Below are 20,652 nucleotides of genomic sequence, written 5' to 3' on the forward strand. Positions count from 1 at the left end.
TGGGAGGTACTGCTTGAGTTTTTCTGTCACTTGCACCGCAGTCAGAGGACAGTTCTGAGTGACAATCCGCTTTAGTATTCGGCGGGACGTGTCACAAAGGATTTTCTTCAGACCATTGTTCTTCTGCACTAATGTGTTTTACCGTTTTGAGGCCGTCACATTTTGGATACTGTCCTTCACGACACACCAACACTTTCGTCACGCTAGCACCACATAAAACTGTTCAACAATGAAAATGTAAATTGAACAAAATTACCCAACTCTTGTTGATTTTGTGGTGCTGATCACGAATGTGAAAGCGAAAATCGAATATTAGCTCTGGTTTTTGTTTTACATCCATGTCTAAAAATAACGTTATAATAGTGACTATATTCGGTTTATTTGGGGTAAAAATGTCCCTGATCTGGCAACACTGAAGGAACCATACAAACGCTTTGTTTCTATTCCTCCTTATCACAGTTGTGTTCTGCTATTGTTCGAAACAACAACGCTATTGCACTTATCAGAGTTATTGATGTGATTTTCTTGTACTGCTGCATATAAAAAGACTGTTTTACAAGTATATTTTTGAACAGTTCCTCTGAGTTGCTTCAAATGACGTTTTGAGTGTTTGAATAGACGAAAATGTCGCGACGTTGTGTGAACAATTACTGCTACGTGTGTGGAGAAGTAACATTTTCTTCACAAAAGCAGCATATAACACCATTAATAGAAGCTTATGAATTTTATTATGGTTGTAAAATTAGAGACCAGGATAAGGCTTGGGCACCCCACATTGTTTGTAACACGTGCAAGCAATCTGGGAAACTGGATTAATGGTAAGAGATATTCAATGCCTTCTGCAGTGCCTATGGTTTTGAGGGAGCCAAGCGATCACATCAAAGATTGCTACTTTTGTATAGTTCCTTTTGTCCAGAAAGGAATTTCCAGGAAGAAGAAGCAGACCTTGGTATATCCTAATAATCCTTCTGCAATGCGCCCAGTTCCGCATGGAGAAGGACTACCTGTCCCTGACTCACCCAAGGAATACGATCTTTCTTCCGATGATGATCAAAAAGTTTTAGCTCCTGAACCAAGTACTTCGAACAATCCTGACTTTGCGGTAAACGACCCCCCAAGTGAACCACATAGACTCACTCAAGAAGAGCTAAGTGATCTAATCAGGGATTTAGACCTACCAAAAAGCAAAGCAGAAATTTTAGTGTCACGGTTACAACAATGGAATTTATTAAAGGAAGAAGTAAATGTTTCAGTGTATAGGAATAATGAAAAGAAGTTCACCTCATTTTTTACTATGCAAGACACACTTAACGCATGTATAGATATATGTGGTCTCATGCAGACTCTCAAAATTAATTACGATCCTACGGAGTGGAGAATCTTCATAGATTCGTCAAATGTGAGTTTAAAGGCAGTGTTTTTACATATTGGAAATTAACTTCCTTCAATTCCAGTAGGTTATGCAGTTCATTTGAAAGAATCTTATGACAATTTGAAACGTTTGCTTCAAGCCATTAAATATGATGATTTTCAGTGGCTCATTTGTGGTGACCTCAAAGTGAGAGCGCTGTTGTTAGGTATGCAGTTAGAGTATACAAAGTATTGTTGTTTTACTTGTGAGTAGGACAGTAGAGATCGTGCATTTCACTACGGCAAAAGTGACTGGAGTACAAAAGAAACTCTTCAGCCAGGGTTGAAAAATGTGCAACATGAATCACTTGTAGATCTAAGTAAATTTTGTTTTCCCCGCTTCATATTAAATTAGGTTTAATGAAAAGTTTTGTTAAGAGCATGAACCAAGAGGATGAGTGAGAGCTGTAAGCACTTAAGAGGAAAATTCCCTCGTTTAAGTGACGCCAAAGTTAAAGAAGGCGTCTTTATAGGACCACAGATTCGAAAGCATTCAGAGATCATCAGTTTGATGAAATTCTACAAGGTGCGGAAAAATCTGCCTGGCAAAGCTTGAAAAGTGTTTCTGCACAGTTCTTGGGAAGACACCGAGCAACAAATTACAGAGAAATAATGGCTGAGTTGTTGTTATGCTACGAGAAACTTGGTTGCAATATGTCTTTGGAACTCTACTTTCTTCATTCCCATCTCGACTTTTTTCCTGAGGATTGTGGAGCAGTACGTGATAAACATGATGAGCGTTTTCATCAAGATATTGCAGCCATGGCGAAGAGATATGAGGGCAAGTGGAATTCTAACATGTTAGCAGACTACTGTTGGACTATTGCAAGGGACGCTCCAGATGTACTATATAAAAGGCAGGCCAAGTGAAGACGCTCAAAATGAATTCAACAGGAATATATCTTGTACAAGGGATCTCAAGAAACTTTTGTCTATATTGTGGTGTAGTTGTTGGTTTGAACATTTATATTGTATTTTACTTTGCTTCTTTTGGAACTGATGGATTTTGCCTATACTAATTGTAAATTTTTATTCAACTATAAAGAAATTAGGACTACTTCGTGCTGATTTTACTTGATATAGCAACACTATATTTGTACAAATTTGTTGTACCACAATTTGAAGCTCGTTATATAACATTGATTAGCGCATTTTAAAATATGGATGTACAATCCGCAGCAAAAAACCTGCAATATAAGGATGCAAGTTTATTGTGAAACTACGCCTAACAGCACAGGGAATGAACATAACGTCTAAGTGAAACGAATCACGCCAGGATAAACCTCGGCCTCCTCCCGTGCACACTTATTTTAGAGCAAAAGACTTCGTCATTTCACAATAAACTAATATGCTCATGTTGCAGGCTTTTTGCCGCGGATTGTACAAGGGTATAAAACTTATGGGTTGGTGTATGTCTTAATTATATCCAAACTTATTACATTACGGTTAAATGAATGTAAAAATACCTTAATCTCGATATTTACAACTACTTTGGTTAAATGGTTTCATAAATTTTTATACATATGAAATATACTGATAGTATCAGATACTGTTGTACAAGGGTCATATTTTCATAACCAGAGCTAAGAATAGTGCACTACTATTACATTTTCTCATATTTTACTTAAATGAATGCAAAAATCATAAATTTAAACAATTAACATATTTTAGATCAATATTTATTGAACAGTAAAATTTGCCCTCTTTGGAAATCAGAGAGATCCCCCATTTTACACTATCATCGTCTGCTCAGTTAACTGCACTGACGTTCTATCGCTTCTCACGTAGTACGGAGTTAGTCCTGCCAAAGCAACACCAACCGATCCAGTTGGTGATCGCTGTGAACCAAGACATTTGACGTATTTCCAACTCCACGTGTTTCCATTAACTTGGTGTCTGTATATTTTCAAGCATGGCGCGAATCCCGGGGGATGAAGGGGACATGTCCCTCTCAATCTTGGAACTGGGGGGACTATCCCCCCAATAATCCGATTTGAAATGTGATTTTTGGTGAGAAATGTGATGATTTGTGTCTGACTGTCATTTTATCTACATCGTCTGATATATAATATACAATAGGTTCACTTCAGAAATCAGATTCATCTTCAGCTTCCTTAATATGCGTCTCATCCCCCCTTCCCCAGAATAAGCCTCAAATCTGCCCACCTTCCAATGTTGAAGACATTCTTCTCCACAGCATTGTTTTTCAATTCATAAATATTTTGACCATCGCTTATATATATATATATGTGTGTGTGTGTGTGTGAATGGTCTTACCCTCCCTTCTCCCCAATGCTGAAGACAGATTTGCGCCGTTTTCAAGCATCCATCCGTACAAAACGTTAACGTATGAAAATGAATAATTAAACAATTTGAATTAATATTAACCAAATTTAGTTAACTGACATTTAAAAATCAAGCTCATTTTTTATTTATAAATATTTATTTTGAATTTCTATTTCTTCTGATTTTCTCTGAATGATTATTTAATCTCTTATTTTGTTAAAGCTAACTTTTTTGCATTAAAAAAGAAATTTTACTTGAGTAATATTACCGAATATTGGATTCAAATTTTAAAACATTAATTGAGGTAAACACAATGCACTCGTACAAGTTTCTCTAAAATATTGAAGGTGTAATGCTGCATTTAAATAATCTTTCTAAAAAGCTCCTGTCACTGTGTTAACAAAACAATTTTCTTTTTCCTCTTCTCCAGTATCTGAGATTAACAAATGACATCCTATATACTGTCTCCCTTCCAACAATTACCCAATCTCAGCATCTTCATCATGAAGGGAATACTACTGTAATGCCCTCAGGAAGTAATAAGAAGCAGGTCACGTTTCTCTTGTGGTTATTGAGAGTAACCCGCATCGAGGCATGGCCCTTTTCCGGTAGATAGAACACACAAGGGGAGTACACCTTATGATGTTCAAACTTTGAAAGCACTGTCACACATGAATACGTACTCTGAGCAGTGATACTAGGTCCTCAAGTTAAAATTTCCCTCAGGAATGCTCAAAAATTCCCTTTTTAAGATAATATTTCCCTCATTTTAGTTCACCATAATGTATATAATATTTTAAAGAGAGCATTATTGTGTATCTATGGATTCTTATACTGTGCTTATATCTCCACAACATACTTTTGTAGTTTTGATCTGTTATTACTTCAATGCTATCTTGTATAGTGCAGTGTTGAATTCAGACATTTTCACCCGGGGGGGAATGTCAACTCCTCGGGGGGAGGGTTGTTTTTTTCTGTATTTTTGCAAGAAAGCAGCATATTTAACAATTCCATTCACATACACATCTTACCTAATATTGAGACTAATTGCTGATAAATATTCAATGTGAGATTATAATAATAATAATAAAAAAAAACAATAGTTTGATTTCATCTAAAACATTAAATAAAGACTGGCAAAAATATTTTACACTAAACTTTAGCTGCTATTTACAGTAGCTATTTTTGTTATTATTTCCTATATTCAGTAGTTACTGTTTGTTACTAATGTAGAAGTTTTAAAAAAGATTTAAATTAACTCAAATATTTTTTGTCCTAAAACAAACATACATAGGAATATCTTAACAAAAAGTTATTCTTTCTCACACTTCTGATTCTAGCCTTGGTTTCTTCACTGCATACACATCATGGGCCTTATGCAGAGTCGTTTTGACGTGTAATTAGTGACATACTAAAGAGTTCGATTAACATATGTTTCCTACAGTAGTCAGGCCTTTAGTATGACACTAATCATTTGTCAAAACGACTCTGCATAAGGCAGCATTAGTTTAGTTTACGAAATCTTCAGTAGGATTAGTGCCGTGTCGTGGAAAATCAGCGCTTGGCGCGAGAGTATACGACGGCACCCCCGTATATATGAGGTCGACAGACCAGCCGCGAAAGGTGAGAAATTTTAAAAAGTAAACCCTGCTTTTCATAGATTTTGAGCACTTTTCATTACTTTTTTCCTTTCGTTTTATATATATATACAAATGTGTTTCATTCCTCTGTTTTTTCTTTTCTTTTTCCCTCCCGAATTTTGCATCCCTTACTTCGGCACCCGCCCCTCCCCATGGCACGTCACTGAGCAGGATCTTCATCACCTTCAATATCAATCTTTCACTTATATACTAATATCATATTGATAAATTCTATATAATTCTCTAATCCAGGAGGGATAACTGTTCCTCCCTGATCCCTTTAAACGACGCCCTCTGAATCTCACCCTTTAACTGAATTATTTTTAATTAAAGAAAGGTGTGTTTACTTTAACAATCGTAAAATACATTTACGTCCGTTACGTCCGATGAGAGAAATGGAATTTAGGCGCCCTATTTCAAATAATGCAAGAACTGTACATTTTCAATACTGAAGTCTGTTGACATCAGAGATCATATGGAATGATTGAAAGATCTTCCCTATCTTTCCTTCCCTATCTCAACCTGTGCTAGTGCTACCTACTAATGTATAATATAGGGCGAGAGTATACTACCTACTAAAATACAAACCTTTCTTCAACAGTTAACAATTTCATGTTCTGCCAAACTCGGTCATAGCGTTAAGAAATACAAGTTTTATTGACTATTTGGTATTCTATCTTAGATGTTACATGTTTAATATTTAAATAGAATGGGTCTGCGTCATTTATATGTATATTGAGAGATCGGATTTCGTGTGCACATGCACGGAAAGAAAACAAATAATTGGGTGAAGTAATTTTTCTACATTTTGTGACTGAAATTTTTTGAGTTTCTCCGGGGGGAAATGAATTTCCTTCGGGGGGGGGAGATTCCCCCCGGGCTACCCCCCGAATTCAACCCTGGTATAGTAACATCCCCAAGCCAGACCGTCGAAGGTTTATGGGAAAATAAAGTGTGAGGGATTCTGGAAAGATTGCCACCGTCTTTCGTCACTGACTCTGAGCACCGTGCCATAAATCTATATAGGACAAACTTGTAAAATGCCTTCTGTGGAATGAAATCAATTCATTTTTACATTATTTCGCTTTACACTCATTAGCAAGTGGTGGCGCATTCATAGCAACAGAAAAAAAAATCTTCATCGCTGAGTTGGTGAGAAACTACTGCCTTATTTCCTGATAGTCCAATGACTAGTTTCACTTTGGTTTATCATTTAAAGTAACCTCCATTCTATTGTATAGATATTTAAGATAAAACGTTCATTGTTTATAAATCACAAACGACTGGAGATAAAAGAATGAAAATAAGTGTGAGAGAAGAAAACGCCAAAGGGTGCATCAAATGATATGCTTCGCTTACTCCATTAAGGCTCCATATATTGGTTTTCTGGATGTCAACCAAAACCTTTAAAATAGTAAAGTATGTAATTTGATACAACATTGAAGAGGTCAAGAATATACGACTGTTGTAAGGGAAAAAAACGTGGGGAACACCGTTTATGAAATAGCAACCGTGTAACTGAGGTTTGTCCGACTCCAATAATTCATATTAAAATCATGGCCGTTTCGTAATCCATACCCCACACGGACACCTATTTCCTACAAAATGCGTTTGTTTTTATATAAAAGTGATATATATATAAAACCAGGTACTTAGAAATTTAAAATTTTTAGATGACCCCTGGAACCCCATTATAGTCGACCATGTCGGACAAGCAGAGTGTATCATTTGATACGCCCTCTGACATTTTCCTACCTCACTTTTTCTTTCATCCGTTTGTAATTTATAAGCATTGGACATTTTACGAGGGTCGTTTAAAAAAAAAAGTTTCCCTATTGTGCCAAAACTTTATTTCTTAAGTTACAGACAAAAATCAAGTTGCACCGAGTAAAGTGGTCCTTTCTCACTTTTCAACATAATCTCAAAAGCGGGACAAGTATTTGTCCCATAGTTGCACCAGTTTTTGAAACCCATCTGCAAAACATTCGGGGTCCAGAGAATGAAGAACGCTTTTCACAGCTGTCTGAACTTACAAATCAGTCTGAAAACGTTGCTCCTGCAGCCTGGATTTCAGTTCACGAAACAAGTGGAAGTCACTTGAGGCCAAGTCAGGGCTGTAGGGGCGTAACCTTTCTCATTTGAGTTCGCGAAGTTTATTCTGTGTGAGTCCTGCCTAATGGGGACGAGTATTGTCATCCAGCAGAATGATACCGGCAGAAAGGAGTCCGGGACGTTTGCGGCGTATTGCGCTTTTCACTTTGTCCAGTGATTAACAATAACGTGCATCAGTGACTGTTTCCCCTTGCGGCAAAAACTCTGTGAGCACTATTCCCTTGGAATCTCAAAAGACAGTCGCAAGCACCTTGCCTGCAGATGGTTGTAACTTGAACTTTTTCCTCACAGGAGACGTGGGATGTTTGCACTCCATTTTTTTTTTTTTTTTTTTTTAATTTCTCAACTTTAGCTTGAAAACATTATATTTGGAGACAGTTTCCCCTCTTATATTTTGTTGTAACTCTAACAATAACCGAGTTACCCTACGTCAGGGGACTTCTGATACACCTTGTATATGAACTGGCCGGGCTATACACAGCCAAACTTTATTCAAACAGCTATGAATGAAAAGGATTACCGAAACAAATTTGGAATTGTTTCACTTACCTCTTTGTCATGCGTGTAGAAGAGGACGGCTAGATCCAAGCGTCGACGTCGCTCTTCGACGCGTGTAGCGAAGCTTGTGACGTGAGCTTCCAGTTCATGAGCCACGGAGTATATCTCGTCAGCGTTACACTCGCCTGTCCGAGCCAACTCCTCGGCCGCAGTCAGAAGCTTCTCAGCGTTTGTGTACGTGTTCTGAAATGAAAAAGAAAAAAAATGTTGTAATATAAAATAACATCAAAATCAGTTTCCATTTAGAGTATGTAAAACATGATTAACTTTCTTTTAAAATACGATCTTCATTATAACGGAAAAATAAATATCATAAAACTTGACACACATATATGTACAAGACTGTAAAAACCGTGTAGGAATTAGCAGATCTGAACCAAAGATGGCACATAAGAGAAAGGTGACAGAGGTGGTAAAGATCCAAACAGAGATGGGTATGGTGGTGTGCCCATATTATAGTACAGAAGGTATATCGTCGTTGGCTTCCCACGAAAAGCTATAGTGACGTTTATGGGGAGTGGCCAGCTTGGTTACTCGTGGCTCCCTGAGCGCAGCAGACGGTTAGTGGTGACTGGCTACCGTACCTTCTTACCACACTCCCAGTGAGGAGCAGGTTCAAGAGCGGGATGCAGGGACGGCGCTAAGGGTGGGCGGCCTCGCCCACCCATCCGCCCACCCCAACAGAACAGGGGTGTCATTAAAGGGGGACAGGAGGGGGCAATTGCCCCCCGCAAGATTTTGAGGAATACATATACTTTATCGATTGTCTACTAATATACTAGTGCAAACTGTGAAAGTCTTATGTTGTTGGTGTTCTTGCCTCCTCAAGCAAAGTCTGAAATGACACCCCTGCAACAGAAGAATAATAATAAAGGTGACCAGTGCCGGATTTTGGTTTGATGGGGCCCTAAGCTATTGAAGATAATGGGGACAATTTATTTCTAGCATTCTTTTTCAGCGACAAAATTTCGCCTTTTCTGTTTGAATATATGCTATATGGTAATTTATGGACCTAATACATATCTATTAAGTAAATACGTTTTCGTGTATATTTCGTTAACTTAACTTACTGTTTTGAATACATTACAGAAAAACTGTAAAATTTGTAAAATTAGCGGTAGTTTAATTTGGTACCAATAAAGTCCCTTGCCGATCTTTTTGCACCAACTATGATCCACGCTCCACGCCATGCTTCTACAATATGTGGAGACCGCATCATTTCTCATTTCAAGTTGTTTCTATTCAGTTTGGTAAAGTTTGAAACGTTTCCAGGGATCCGATGTAAGTAAATACAGTCTAAATATCATCCAGGGTTGGTAATTACTGCCTGAAGCTCAACTAATCGTGTGAGCTTTTTCCAGGTCAAGTTACTGGAGTAACTCAAAATGGAATGCAACCCTCGAAGATTACACAAGGTGTAATACGACACAAATTCGCTGGAACCAGAGGCGAACTTAGAAGGTTTAAACTGGAGAAGAGGCAACTAAAACCCAGATTATGATAGATATATCGTAAGTTTACTCTAAACTTTCAAAAATATGTAAGTAATGGCTTCAATTATTTTTGTCACTCAAAAAACTGGGATCGTAGACCTCTCCGCCCCTGGATCCGCCCCTGCCTTTAGTGATCCATTATCGCACTCTATAGATCACTATATGAGCTCCTCCGTGGCTAAGCGGTTAGCGTACGCACCTTTGGCGTGGGAGACCCGGGTTCGATTCCCGGTGGGAGCTCATGTGGTTTGGATTCCACGTTAATCAGTAGGTCCCGTCTCATGTAGCCTCGCTGCTGAAAGGGACGTTAAACTCAAAATCAACTCAACTCTATAGATCACTATGAAAATCAGTGCCAAGTTCTGAAAGTTATGAAAATACTTCTGCAAACTACTTTTCATACTTACGTACAGCGAAATAAAATAGCTATAATTTCGCGATGTAAAGATTATTGCCGCTTAGGACTGTAATTCCTTTATATTTTACTATTATTTCGCGAGCTTGTCGTTTCATGCCTTCTTCTTAAGCATCCACTGTTACCAGATTCAATTTCTTGTCGAATTCCAAATAGTACAAGAAAGGGTAGCACTAGAGTTCTATCCGCATACAAGATACTGTATCACTTATGCTGTGAAATCTTATTAAAGTAGCTAAGTGTAATGGCTGGAAAACAGGGTCCCGATTACAAATGGGGCTCTGAAACAAAATCCCCATTACAAGCGGAGCTGGGAAACGAGGGTTCCATTATAAGCGGGACTGGGCAACAGAAATCCCATTGCAGGCGCGTTGGAAAACAGGGCCCTATTACTTGCTTCATGAGAGCTTAATACATAACAGTACAGAACACCGTTGTTGTATGTGCGTTTTATCTTATTTGCTTTTTCTTATTATTTAAAAATGACATTACAGCCACTTTTTCTTTAAAATTTTTGGGGCCCCCAAGAGAGCTATAGCTTGTTTAGCTTATACGCAAATCCGGCACTGAAGGTGACACCCTGTACTTCACAAGCAATAGGTATTACTTTCGATTGTAATGTAATAGGTTCTATGACTCTGTTTAACTCTGCAATGGACAATGATTTTAAGACAGATACTTGTAGTAATATAATTATGCCAAAAGTCGTGATTAATGAATTGAAGTTTAACACACACGCACAATCGTGCTATTGAAACGCCAGTGTTTGTTTGTGCTGCACTGAAAAAAAAAAAGTGCTTTCTAAAAAGCCAACTAAATAATGTACAGAGCTGGCCAGTATTATCTATTGTCTCATTTTGAGAAAGAGAGGGAGGAGAGTAGTGCTTTGTGTCAAGGGCGCCGATCCTGGGGGCCCAAGGGGGCCCGGGCTCCCCCAAAGCCCATGTGCGCCCCCGCATTTTATTTATGAATATACAATATTTGGCATAATTTGAATTCAATTTGTCTTAAAATCCTCATGAATGCCTTCTGCATCTGAATGCCCCCCCCCCCAAATTTACAGAGAAATCGGCGCCCTTGCTTTGTGTTGGCGCGATAGCTTCTTATAAGAGGGTTCCAACTTGCAATTGTTTACAGCAATGTACCACATGTCTTACCTGTGTGGCATTAAACAGATTTGTAAAAACCCTTATTATACAATTCGCAATTTGAAGTGTTCGATTTCGAGGAAAGTGAAAATGAACTAGATGTTGGAGAGAGCGAAGACGACAGCATTGCTTCTGAAGTTACTCATTTATATTTTTTGCCTCTTGCTTTCTTGTAATAAATACTTCAAAGATAAAAATGTTTGCAGCAGCCTATTTTATCCTTGTTTTACTTTACCTACTTATTGTGTATTTTATGTTATTAACGAAAAGTAGAGTATTATCTGTTAGTCTGCGTTGTTTGAACCTTCTTTTATTTCTATGCATTCATGTGCATTCTTGGAGGGAGAAGAGTTAAAGCAGTCTTGAACTTCTTCGACTACACAGAACACACCGTTATTATTATTTAAAAAGCTGAAAGTAGAGGTAGTGTGTGTGCCACGCGGAATTCGGTAGGTCGAGCATATTGCCACGAACTCCCGCAGCCCATCCTAAGTCCTGCATTTCTTCAGTCTTACCAGGTGAATGCTGGAATGGCACCTTCTATAAGGCCAACACAGCTGTTTTCCACATCCTTGTTTCTCCCCTATTTCGGTCTGAGCCTTAGCTAACTAAAGAGTATAAAAATTGAAATTTAATTATTGTCAAAAAATGTCTACATTGCCCAGTTCTCATTTTCGTTGTCCGCCCACCCAGTAACTAGGTCCGCCTCTTTCCGCCCACCCCATCAAGCGTTCCTGGCGCCGTCCCTGGCGGGATGCCAACGACGTTATACCTTCTGGACTATGAAATATGTTCAAAAATATATAGTACCCTTAACATCTTAAAAGCACTACACTTAACGTGTTCAGGCCAGCAGCACAAATAACAATGTCTGGGATACTGTATTCCACGCGCGAGATCTTGGAGAAGCTGGGCTTGGTCGATACCGAAATGAAATAAAATCTTTAAGTTTTACGTCCCACGGTTATGCCGGTTAGGCTAAAGGAGACGGTGATGATGAGAGATGAGTGAAATGGTAGAATGAAGAAAGTGGGAGGAAACGGGAGAACCCCGAGAAAACCCACGAGCACAATGTTCGTCCACCACAAAGTCCACACGGCGCGAGCTGAGATCAAACCAGGGACCCCAAGCACCGGAAGTGAACGCTCTACCACTGAGCCACCGCGCCCCCTTGGTCGATACCGAGTCTGTCTGGAGATTAGATGCGACTCCACCATGCCACTCGATAACGCTTAGATTTCGAGACTAGTATGCCAGGGAAAAAGCGTATACCGAACATGCTGGGTTGTTCTGGTGGTATGAAGACGTGCATTATCCCGCCGAAACATGAAGTCGCGCCAACAGTTTAGATAACGACAGAGAGCAGGAATGACGTCACTCATGTACGACGCACAAGTTACACTCCCCTTAATGAAGACAAGAAAGGGGTGCAGGATTGTAGTTTCTCAACTTCCTGCCAGAACAACTAATGTGAATCATGTACGCCAAGTGCGAATATATACTGGATTTTCCCCACTCATTTGAACATCTATGGATACGCACACATCCGTTACTGTATTCCATACTGTCATTACTGAAAGTACCAACTCTTTATTCGTCTCACCAATGCAATTTCTACCACTCCACTGGGAAAGCTTCTTGACATTAAAGAAAAAAAAAATCTGGGATTATTGCGCGAAACAAGCAGCACTAATGCAGACATGACTCCAGCACTCGACTGATTAATGTCCATGCGTTCACATGGGGCATGGCAGATGACAGTCCTGGTTGCCCTAGCGGTCGCGGTTTTGCCAGTTAGAGCGGCCTGAATGATTACTCTCACCAGGTGCTTCAAGTTTGGGGCATGCCAATTGTGCAAGCATTCTGTCTCCCAATGTGCTCACTACTGATGAAGCACTCCCATGTCACAACTTACGCGAGCGATAATTGTATAGAATGAGCATCCAGTTTCTACAACCCTTGACGTAAGAGTACAACTTGATTGCACAGTAGGCGCTCCTGGCATCATCCTCACATCGCGGCCACAGGCTGATCCACACACTGAATTTGTATATGCAACCACACTTGGCGTGCTCTCCAACAATCTATCAACATATCCTCTACAAACATAGATGTTCAAAACAGGGGAAATATATGGGGTGTTAAATGCATTTGCATCAGTGTATATTATCATGAAGTTCGCAGCCTCGATCTAGTAGTCTTAATTAAATAGTACACAATATATTCAAAGTACTTTGTTTTAGTACACCTGGTATGTAAGGAGTTGATTTCTATATTGCAAACATTGATATTGTTGTAATGTTATTTTGAAATACTGTAAAAAGTTCTTGTAATCTTTGCTTCAAGAAATAAAAGAAAATTGTCTACATACGTACATATTGAATAAAGCTAATTTTGTTTTTTTATAGTTAAAATTATTAAGGACTGTAATCAGTAGCAAAGTTAAAGAACTTGTTTGTAAGGGTTGACAAAAGTAATTTAATAAGTATGAATTTTAAATTATTATTCCTAAAGCTTGAGAGACTCATACGTCCATGACGTTACTGCATATAAAATCATATCATCGTCTATTGCAAGGGAAGAGTTTAGTCAGTACTATTAGTATGATAGTTTGATGATAACATGTTCTCTTAAATTAATAATATATTAGATTGGTACAAACGAGAGCCTTCTCTGATAAAAGATGGTTAAGTACGAAACGTTTTGAATTTCAGTAAATCAATACAGGAATTCAGCATGCGCGTCGCTCTCTGAGAAATATCAGTAATGTATTCAGAATAAAATTCTACACGAAACTACAACGATTATTACTAAAGATACATCATTTTCTAATATAAAGCCTTGTATGTCTTATTGATATCAAATTGTAGACTATTTGGAAAATAAATAAATAAGAGAAAAAAATCTTATTTGGCCAAAAACAGTTTGCATTTAACACAATCCAAAATTTATACTATCGAAGGCTCCATATGCGCAATCGTTTTATCTGGTTTGCGCATCTAACCGGTTAATATCACTGGATTTTTAAGTATTCAAATCGGATTCTGACGCTATAATAGGCGAAATACTTTTTAAAGTGTTAATTTTGTGTAGATCCTTGGAATATCGAAAATCCAGAAGAAAGATCTTAGCTATTAATACACATGGGAAAGCTAAAATAAAACTAATTTCAGATCTAAAAAGTTTAATGTTCGATTTTTGTATAAGACACACTTACTGAAAGACTCCACAATGAATCTTCGGAATTTTATCTTAGTTGCTGTTATTGTGTTAGATTTTCTCTAGTTACTTATTTTTGCTCATAAAGAAAAACAATATCAAAGTAAAGTATTATAGAGTTCTAATGTCTTATAACTTCAAAGGCTGAGGCAATTTTAATCGGTAAAGCAGTAGTGTACTCGTCTAGAACTACCAACATGTTAAATTTCTGGTTTTATTTTGATATGTAATAACAGATAGCAGCTAACATTTGCGTTTTTGTTTCCTGTCCTAACGCAATACCGAGGTTATGAAGGCCGATGCAGTTGACGAGTGGACACCATCATGCAAAAGCATCTCTCACAGTACAGGCCGCTCCTCACCACTTACCTCGCCTTCAAGAGAGTGGGATTGCAGGGTCACCCCACTGGGTCCGGAAGAAGCTAGTATTTGATTTTGCGTGAATCAAATTACAGGAATTTATCTTCGAGAGTTTAGAAAATAAACGAAATAAAACTACGGAAGGTTTGAAAGACGTACAAACTTACTTTCTATTTTCTTGTTAAAGAAAATCATTAAAGCACAATTATATTTTTAAAAAAAAGAAAGAAAGAAAGTCTTGAAACGGACAACTTCAGAATTCAAAGTTGTGTATCAGTGAAAGAACGTTGTTAGCTGGAAACATGGCTTGTTGCTGTCATCACCACTCATGATAAAGATCCATTCATAGAGCATGCGCAACTTCAGGCAGTGGAGAACCACAGGAAAGAAGAGAGACCGAATGAAAAAGCAGAGACAGACAGGATTGACAGTATCTTCCATTACACAGCCGCATCACGTATAGTTAAGAAAAACAAGAAAGACTCATTAGAATTTGAAATGTTGGACCCTACAATCTGCAAATGAAACACACGACAGCAGAAATGTTGACAAACTATTGTGTGCCTACATAGAGGAGAACATAGAACATACGGGGGAGGGAGAGCTGCAAACTAGAATGCGTGGTACATAGAATGAATAGCAATACATCAACTTTCATTCAAGATACACGCTAAAGACAACTGTGAAAATTACTGATGGAAACACGTATAACGAGCTTCCTGATACGTTACACATACATACAACTTCATATAAAATGTTTTTTCACATGCATATTCTATACATTTCAATGAAGCAGAAGGTAAATCAACATTTGTATTTTTATAAAACGTCATCACTCCGCTACTAAATTAAGACTTCAGATAATGTCGACACAACTGAAATGGAAAGTTTAATCCCGCTACCATTTTCGATCAGCAGTAACTTTTTAATTTTCGTTCATCAAAATATTTCACTTCCTTGATTTTTCGAGGCAAATGGGCAACGACTTACTGTAGACTCTTTGATGGCACACTGTTTATGAAATATGAATAAAAATGTTGGAAGCAGTTTTTGAAAAAAAAAAAAAAAGTAATATCTAATTATCATTCGCCAGATACATATTCATTCTGTATGTTACCAACAAGAATGAACAGTGACATACTTGTATATGAAGTATGAGAGAGATTTCTTTACAGTTGGCTTGCACAAAAAACGCAATTACAAATTGTCATTCAATTAGTAAGGCTCAGATTTCTATTACATGTCATATTTTGATCCTGGTATCATTTTACTTATTTCTGAATTTAAAATATAAAATGTTCTTTCACATGCATATTCTATACATTTCACTGAGACAGAAGGTAAAACAACGTTTGTATTTTTATAAAACGCCACCACTCCACTACAAAATGAAGACTTCAATAATTTTGACACAATTGAAATGAAAAGTTTCATCACACTAACATTCCCGATCAGCTGCAATCGTTCATCAACAAATTTCAATGCCCTCATTTTTCGAGGAAAATGAGTAACAAATTACTATAGGTGATTTAATGGTATGTTGATTTATGAAATACGATTAAAATTGTTCAAGCAGTTGCCGAAAATAAATAAATAAATAAAGGTAATATCCAACTACCATTCGCCCAAGATATAATCTAATCTGGATGTTCCCAACAAGAATGAACAGTGACATACTTGTTTATGAAGTTTGAAAGAGAGTTCTTTACAGTGATATAAAAACATATTTTTGGTCATATTTGAGGTGAATTTCATTTATTGCTCCAAATATATTTGCCAGTATTGGCAATGAAGTTATTTGCAACAACAACAACAACTACTACTACTACTAATTATTATTATTATTAGAAGTATGAGAAGTATTTCAGTTTGTGTAACATGATTTGAATGAACTAGTGTGAGGGTGTCAAGATAGCTGACTTGGCGTAGTATCAATCACTTTGAAAAGATAAATAACTACCTCAGCTTCTGTCTGTCTCTCCTTCTTTGCAAATATACTTTGAAGTCCAGTGTCTTTCTTACATGTTAGTGGAAAATATTTCAGTTTGTGTAACATGATTTGAATAAACCAGTGCGACGGAGTCAAATAGTTGACTTGATGTTGCATCAATCATTTTGAGAAGATATATCACTAACTCAGCTTCTGTCGTATTATATTTTTAAATATTTTTTCGTTAAATTTACCCAAATAGGTAGTTAATTCTGGAACACAAAAATTTGTGAACACCGTGTACATGAAAATAAAACAATTTGTATACTTTTATGACAAACGTTAATGGGCGTTTATAAGTGTCTGATTTCACAGAAGTAGGTATTTACTTTTGGAACACCCTGTATTATATATATATAAACCTATTGTATATATATTGTATCTGAGACGTTCTGTAATACCAGCTAGAAAGTCATACTAATGTTACCAAAAAAGTTCAGGAAATAATCTTAAAACTAATAATGAAAAAGTAATTTTTACTAAACCGGGTGGGTTAGTTATGCCGTATTCTATTTGTTACTTCATATCAACCACAGGTCAGATAATACAGTATACAATATATTAGTACAATAATATAGCATATTGATGGTGTTTAATAGAGACTATTTTTTTAAATTTCTCTTTCACACTTGATTACATATCTGTTTTTCCAATATAATCAGAGGTTTTTCGATGTTTCGTGGGCATCAGTCAGAATTTTAGCGCATCCAATAGAAAATTGGTAAATAAACAATCTAAGAGGGAAGTGTTATTTTCAAAATCACGACTGCCAGCTATATATGAATTTAGGTTAAATTTATACTAATATCATAGTAAAACCATTCTATTAAAGAAACAATATCGTCCAAATCCTTCCTCTATTCCTAATCCACCCTCACAGTGTGTGAAGTATAAACAGAATATCTGCTCTATTTAAATGTATGAGATTATTTCAATTGCAAGAGTAACGAAGGTTTGAACATGAGATTGATTTAACGTATATTACATGAATGAAAAATCACTGAACCGGAAGCTCCACGCATCAACGCACGATGGCCAACTAAAAATGAACTTTAATAATCTGAAGAAAACAGTTGATTAAACGAGCTATTTCTAGACTTCTCAAGTAGTAGAAATATAAGAGCAAGTGTCTGCGCTCATAGCCAGAGCTGCTCTCCATATCCACCTTCTGAAAGCTACACTAACAACATACATATAAACTCTAAGGATGTGAAAATGTCATCTTACACGAATTCTCAAGTACTTTTAAATGTTTAGAATCCGAAAGCGATAAGCGAAACGATAATCCTCAAACTCAAGAGTCTACTAACTTCCGGTTTAAGCTTCGTTATTTTACGAAAGCCTCAAAGCACTAGGGTTAAAACAGAGGTGAGAATGTTGTTGTTGTTCTCATTTCTGAGTTTTAAGTTTCGCTTTTACGTCCTTATGCAACATTGAGGTTTGAAGGATATGACCTACTATTAACATGAACTCTGAACCACACTGGAGATTGAAATGAAATGAAAATGAAATCTTTGAGTTTTACGTCCCACGGTTATGCCGGTTAGGCTAAAGGAGACGGTGATAGAGAGATGAGAGAAATGGTGGAATGAAGAAAGTGGGAGGAAACGGGAGTACCCCGAGAAAACCCACGAGCACGGTGTTTGTCCACCACAAAGTTCACTTGGCGGGGGCTGGGATCGAACCCGGGACCCCAAGCACCAGAGGTGAACGCTCTACCACTGAGCCACCGCGCCCCCCACACTGGAGGTTGAATTTGGCACAGTTGACGAGTGCACAGACTACCATGCAAGATCAACTTTCACAGTATAAGTCGTTCTCCACTACACTATATCACCTCCACACCACGATTACATTACTACGCCCCTGGTCCCATTAATAATGTTATTTGCAATATGAAAAGTGACGCTCTTCTTAGCCATCGACTTCAAAGTTAATCGAGAATCAATTTATTCGTATTTTAGTGTTCCTTTATAGCAACAATTCTAACCTAAATGTCTGTTCTTCACACGAAAGAATAAGTTTATGAGAAGTACTTGAATGGTATATACAGAGGTTCATTCATTAAGTCGAATACAATGTGCAACTGTATCGCAAATGCGCAACCCTAACTACGATATTGCCAAGACAAAAGCAACAGTATCTCATTAGTCACATAATAGAATAGCTGGGAGGGGTTCATTGTGGCCCATTCCGACGCTACGTTCAAGGTGTCGCGCATCGTAGAAATGTGTTAAGGGCGTAATTTTCGTGTAGGTCATGCCACTGTGAATCGTATTACACGGAAATGTAAATCACAGAGTGCTGGACTAACCACACCGATGAGAGCAGCCCGGCGAAATTAAAATACCGCTAATTTTATAGTATTTATGTGATATCTTCAAATAGATAAAAGATAATTGAAATGTGAAACAAGAGCGCCCTAGACAATATTATTTTGCGTGAGGTACCGTTATCACAAGTCACCTAGTGGCTTTATGTTTTCAGCTGTTTAGAAACGCGAAAATAAATGCCGATTTTCAAAATGGCTCGAAATCGAAAGCAGATAAGTGAGTCGTGATAACGGTTTTTCATGTAAAATGATATTGTCTAGGGCGCTCTTGTTCCACATTTCGATTATATTTTATCTATTTGAAGATATCACATAATTAATGTAAAATTAGCGGTATTTTAATTTCGCCGGGATGAAGACTCTTAAGAGGACTCCGCCTATACTAACTGCGTGTGGTTCGTCGTATGGTGACCTCCGAAAATACCCATACACAGCATGCGAAGGCCTACAAATGCCGCACATCGTAGGCGATAATCGAACGGGCCATTCGCAAGGATTTATACCTCACAGTCGTTTGCAAATGTAGTGTGCACGCCCTGAAGCCGTGTCATGTGGCTGAGCAAGAACAAACTGCACGAGGTTGTATGAACGTTGATCTCGCGGGTGATAGGTGGAAGTTTACAGTTACCTTTGATAAGGCGTGAATTTATCTCACAGACTATGGTAAAGTTCGACCCATGCCATTACCTATATACACACACACCTGTCGACCTCAAGAAAGGAAGGACGTTCTTCCGCCATTGCGCAGAGAGTTTCTCAAAAGGATTCACGATTGTGGTCGGTTTCTTATACAGGAGTAAACCGTGCATCAGAAAGGTGTCAAAATCAAAACCAGACTGACGTCTAGACTGAAATGTACCAGCATGAAATCTCAGCACTGTACGAACAAGACATGAACCAGGTTAAACTCCATCAAAACAAGGCATCAAGCCAAACGGCGAAAACATCGCTAGAAGACGGTGTTATGCATCAATTGACCAAGCGCCATTTTGCGATTTTCGAGATTTTTGCATCAGTGAATAGGGAACACTGTAAATAATGTTTAAAATAAAAGGTTTGAAACCCTACTATTTGTTTAAATTTTCAGGAAAAGCTATTGACCAAGCGCCAAGTACTGGATCGTAATGGGCACATGTTTTTATTTCCTTCAATATCTCAGAACCATATTTTGGCGCTTGGTCAATTAATGCATAACACCGTCCAGATCGCCGTACAGAACACAAAACTAGAATTTCAACAATTTCTTTCTCTGATATTTCAGTCAAGAATCCAGATGCCAGCCCAGTGAACTACTGTGCTTAAGAATCCTCAAGCGGCGCCTGTCTCATTGTCAAGTCCAGACTGTAACCTTCCTGTGAAAAGCTTATGATCCTGTGAAAAGAAGATTAGATACAATACCTATGATCCAGCTTTAACGCAGTCTCCTGCAATAGAAACTCTGATGCCGAGCATAGTCAGCAGAGGTGGCGTCCAGATCGAACATAATCAGTGCTGGAAACACGGTATCTCCTAAGTGGCACGTTCAAATTCGGTTCAAAATAAATGAAACAACTTCTTTAGGAATTCTCTTTTCCTTTAGAATACGGATTCCAATGAAAGTGAATTAGTGAAAGAGTATTTCAGTGATAAAAACTTGTGAGTTATTCTATATTTGACATAACTTTTGAACTCCTTAACCCCTTAATATAC

At 37.8% G+C, this 20,652-nt stretch overlaps 1 protein-coding gene across 6 annotated transcripts in view; it reads right to left on the minus strand.

The window, feature by feature from the left end:
* trio (trio Rho guanine nucleotide exchange factor) overlaps nucleotides 1–20,652 on the minus strand; it is a 1,041,517-nt gene that overhangs the window by 427,171 nt on the left and 593,694 nt on the right. For all 6 annotated transcript variants that reach the window (XM_081765424.1, XM_081765422.1, XM_081765425.1 and 3 more), the window contains one exon: nucleotides 7,998–8,189. In XM_081765424.1, the coding sequence (XP_081621550.1) occupies nucleotides 7,998–8,189 (192 nt within the window). The remainder of the gene's footprint in view (nucleotides 1–7,997; nucleotides 8,190–20,652) is intronic.

This window comes from Thermobia domestica, chromosome 7, assembly GCF_964235325.1.
Source record: "Thermobia domestica chromosome 7, izTheDome1.hap1.1, whole genome shotgun sequence".
Classification (NCBI taxonomy): domain Eukaryota; kingdom Metazoa; phylum Arthropoda; class Insecta; order Zygentoma; family Lepismatidae; genus Thermobia; species Thermobia domestica.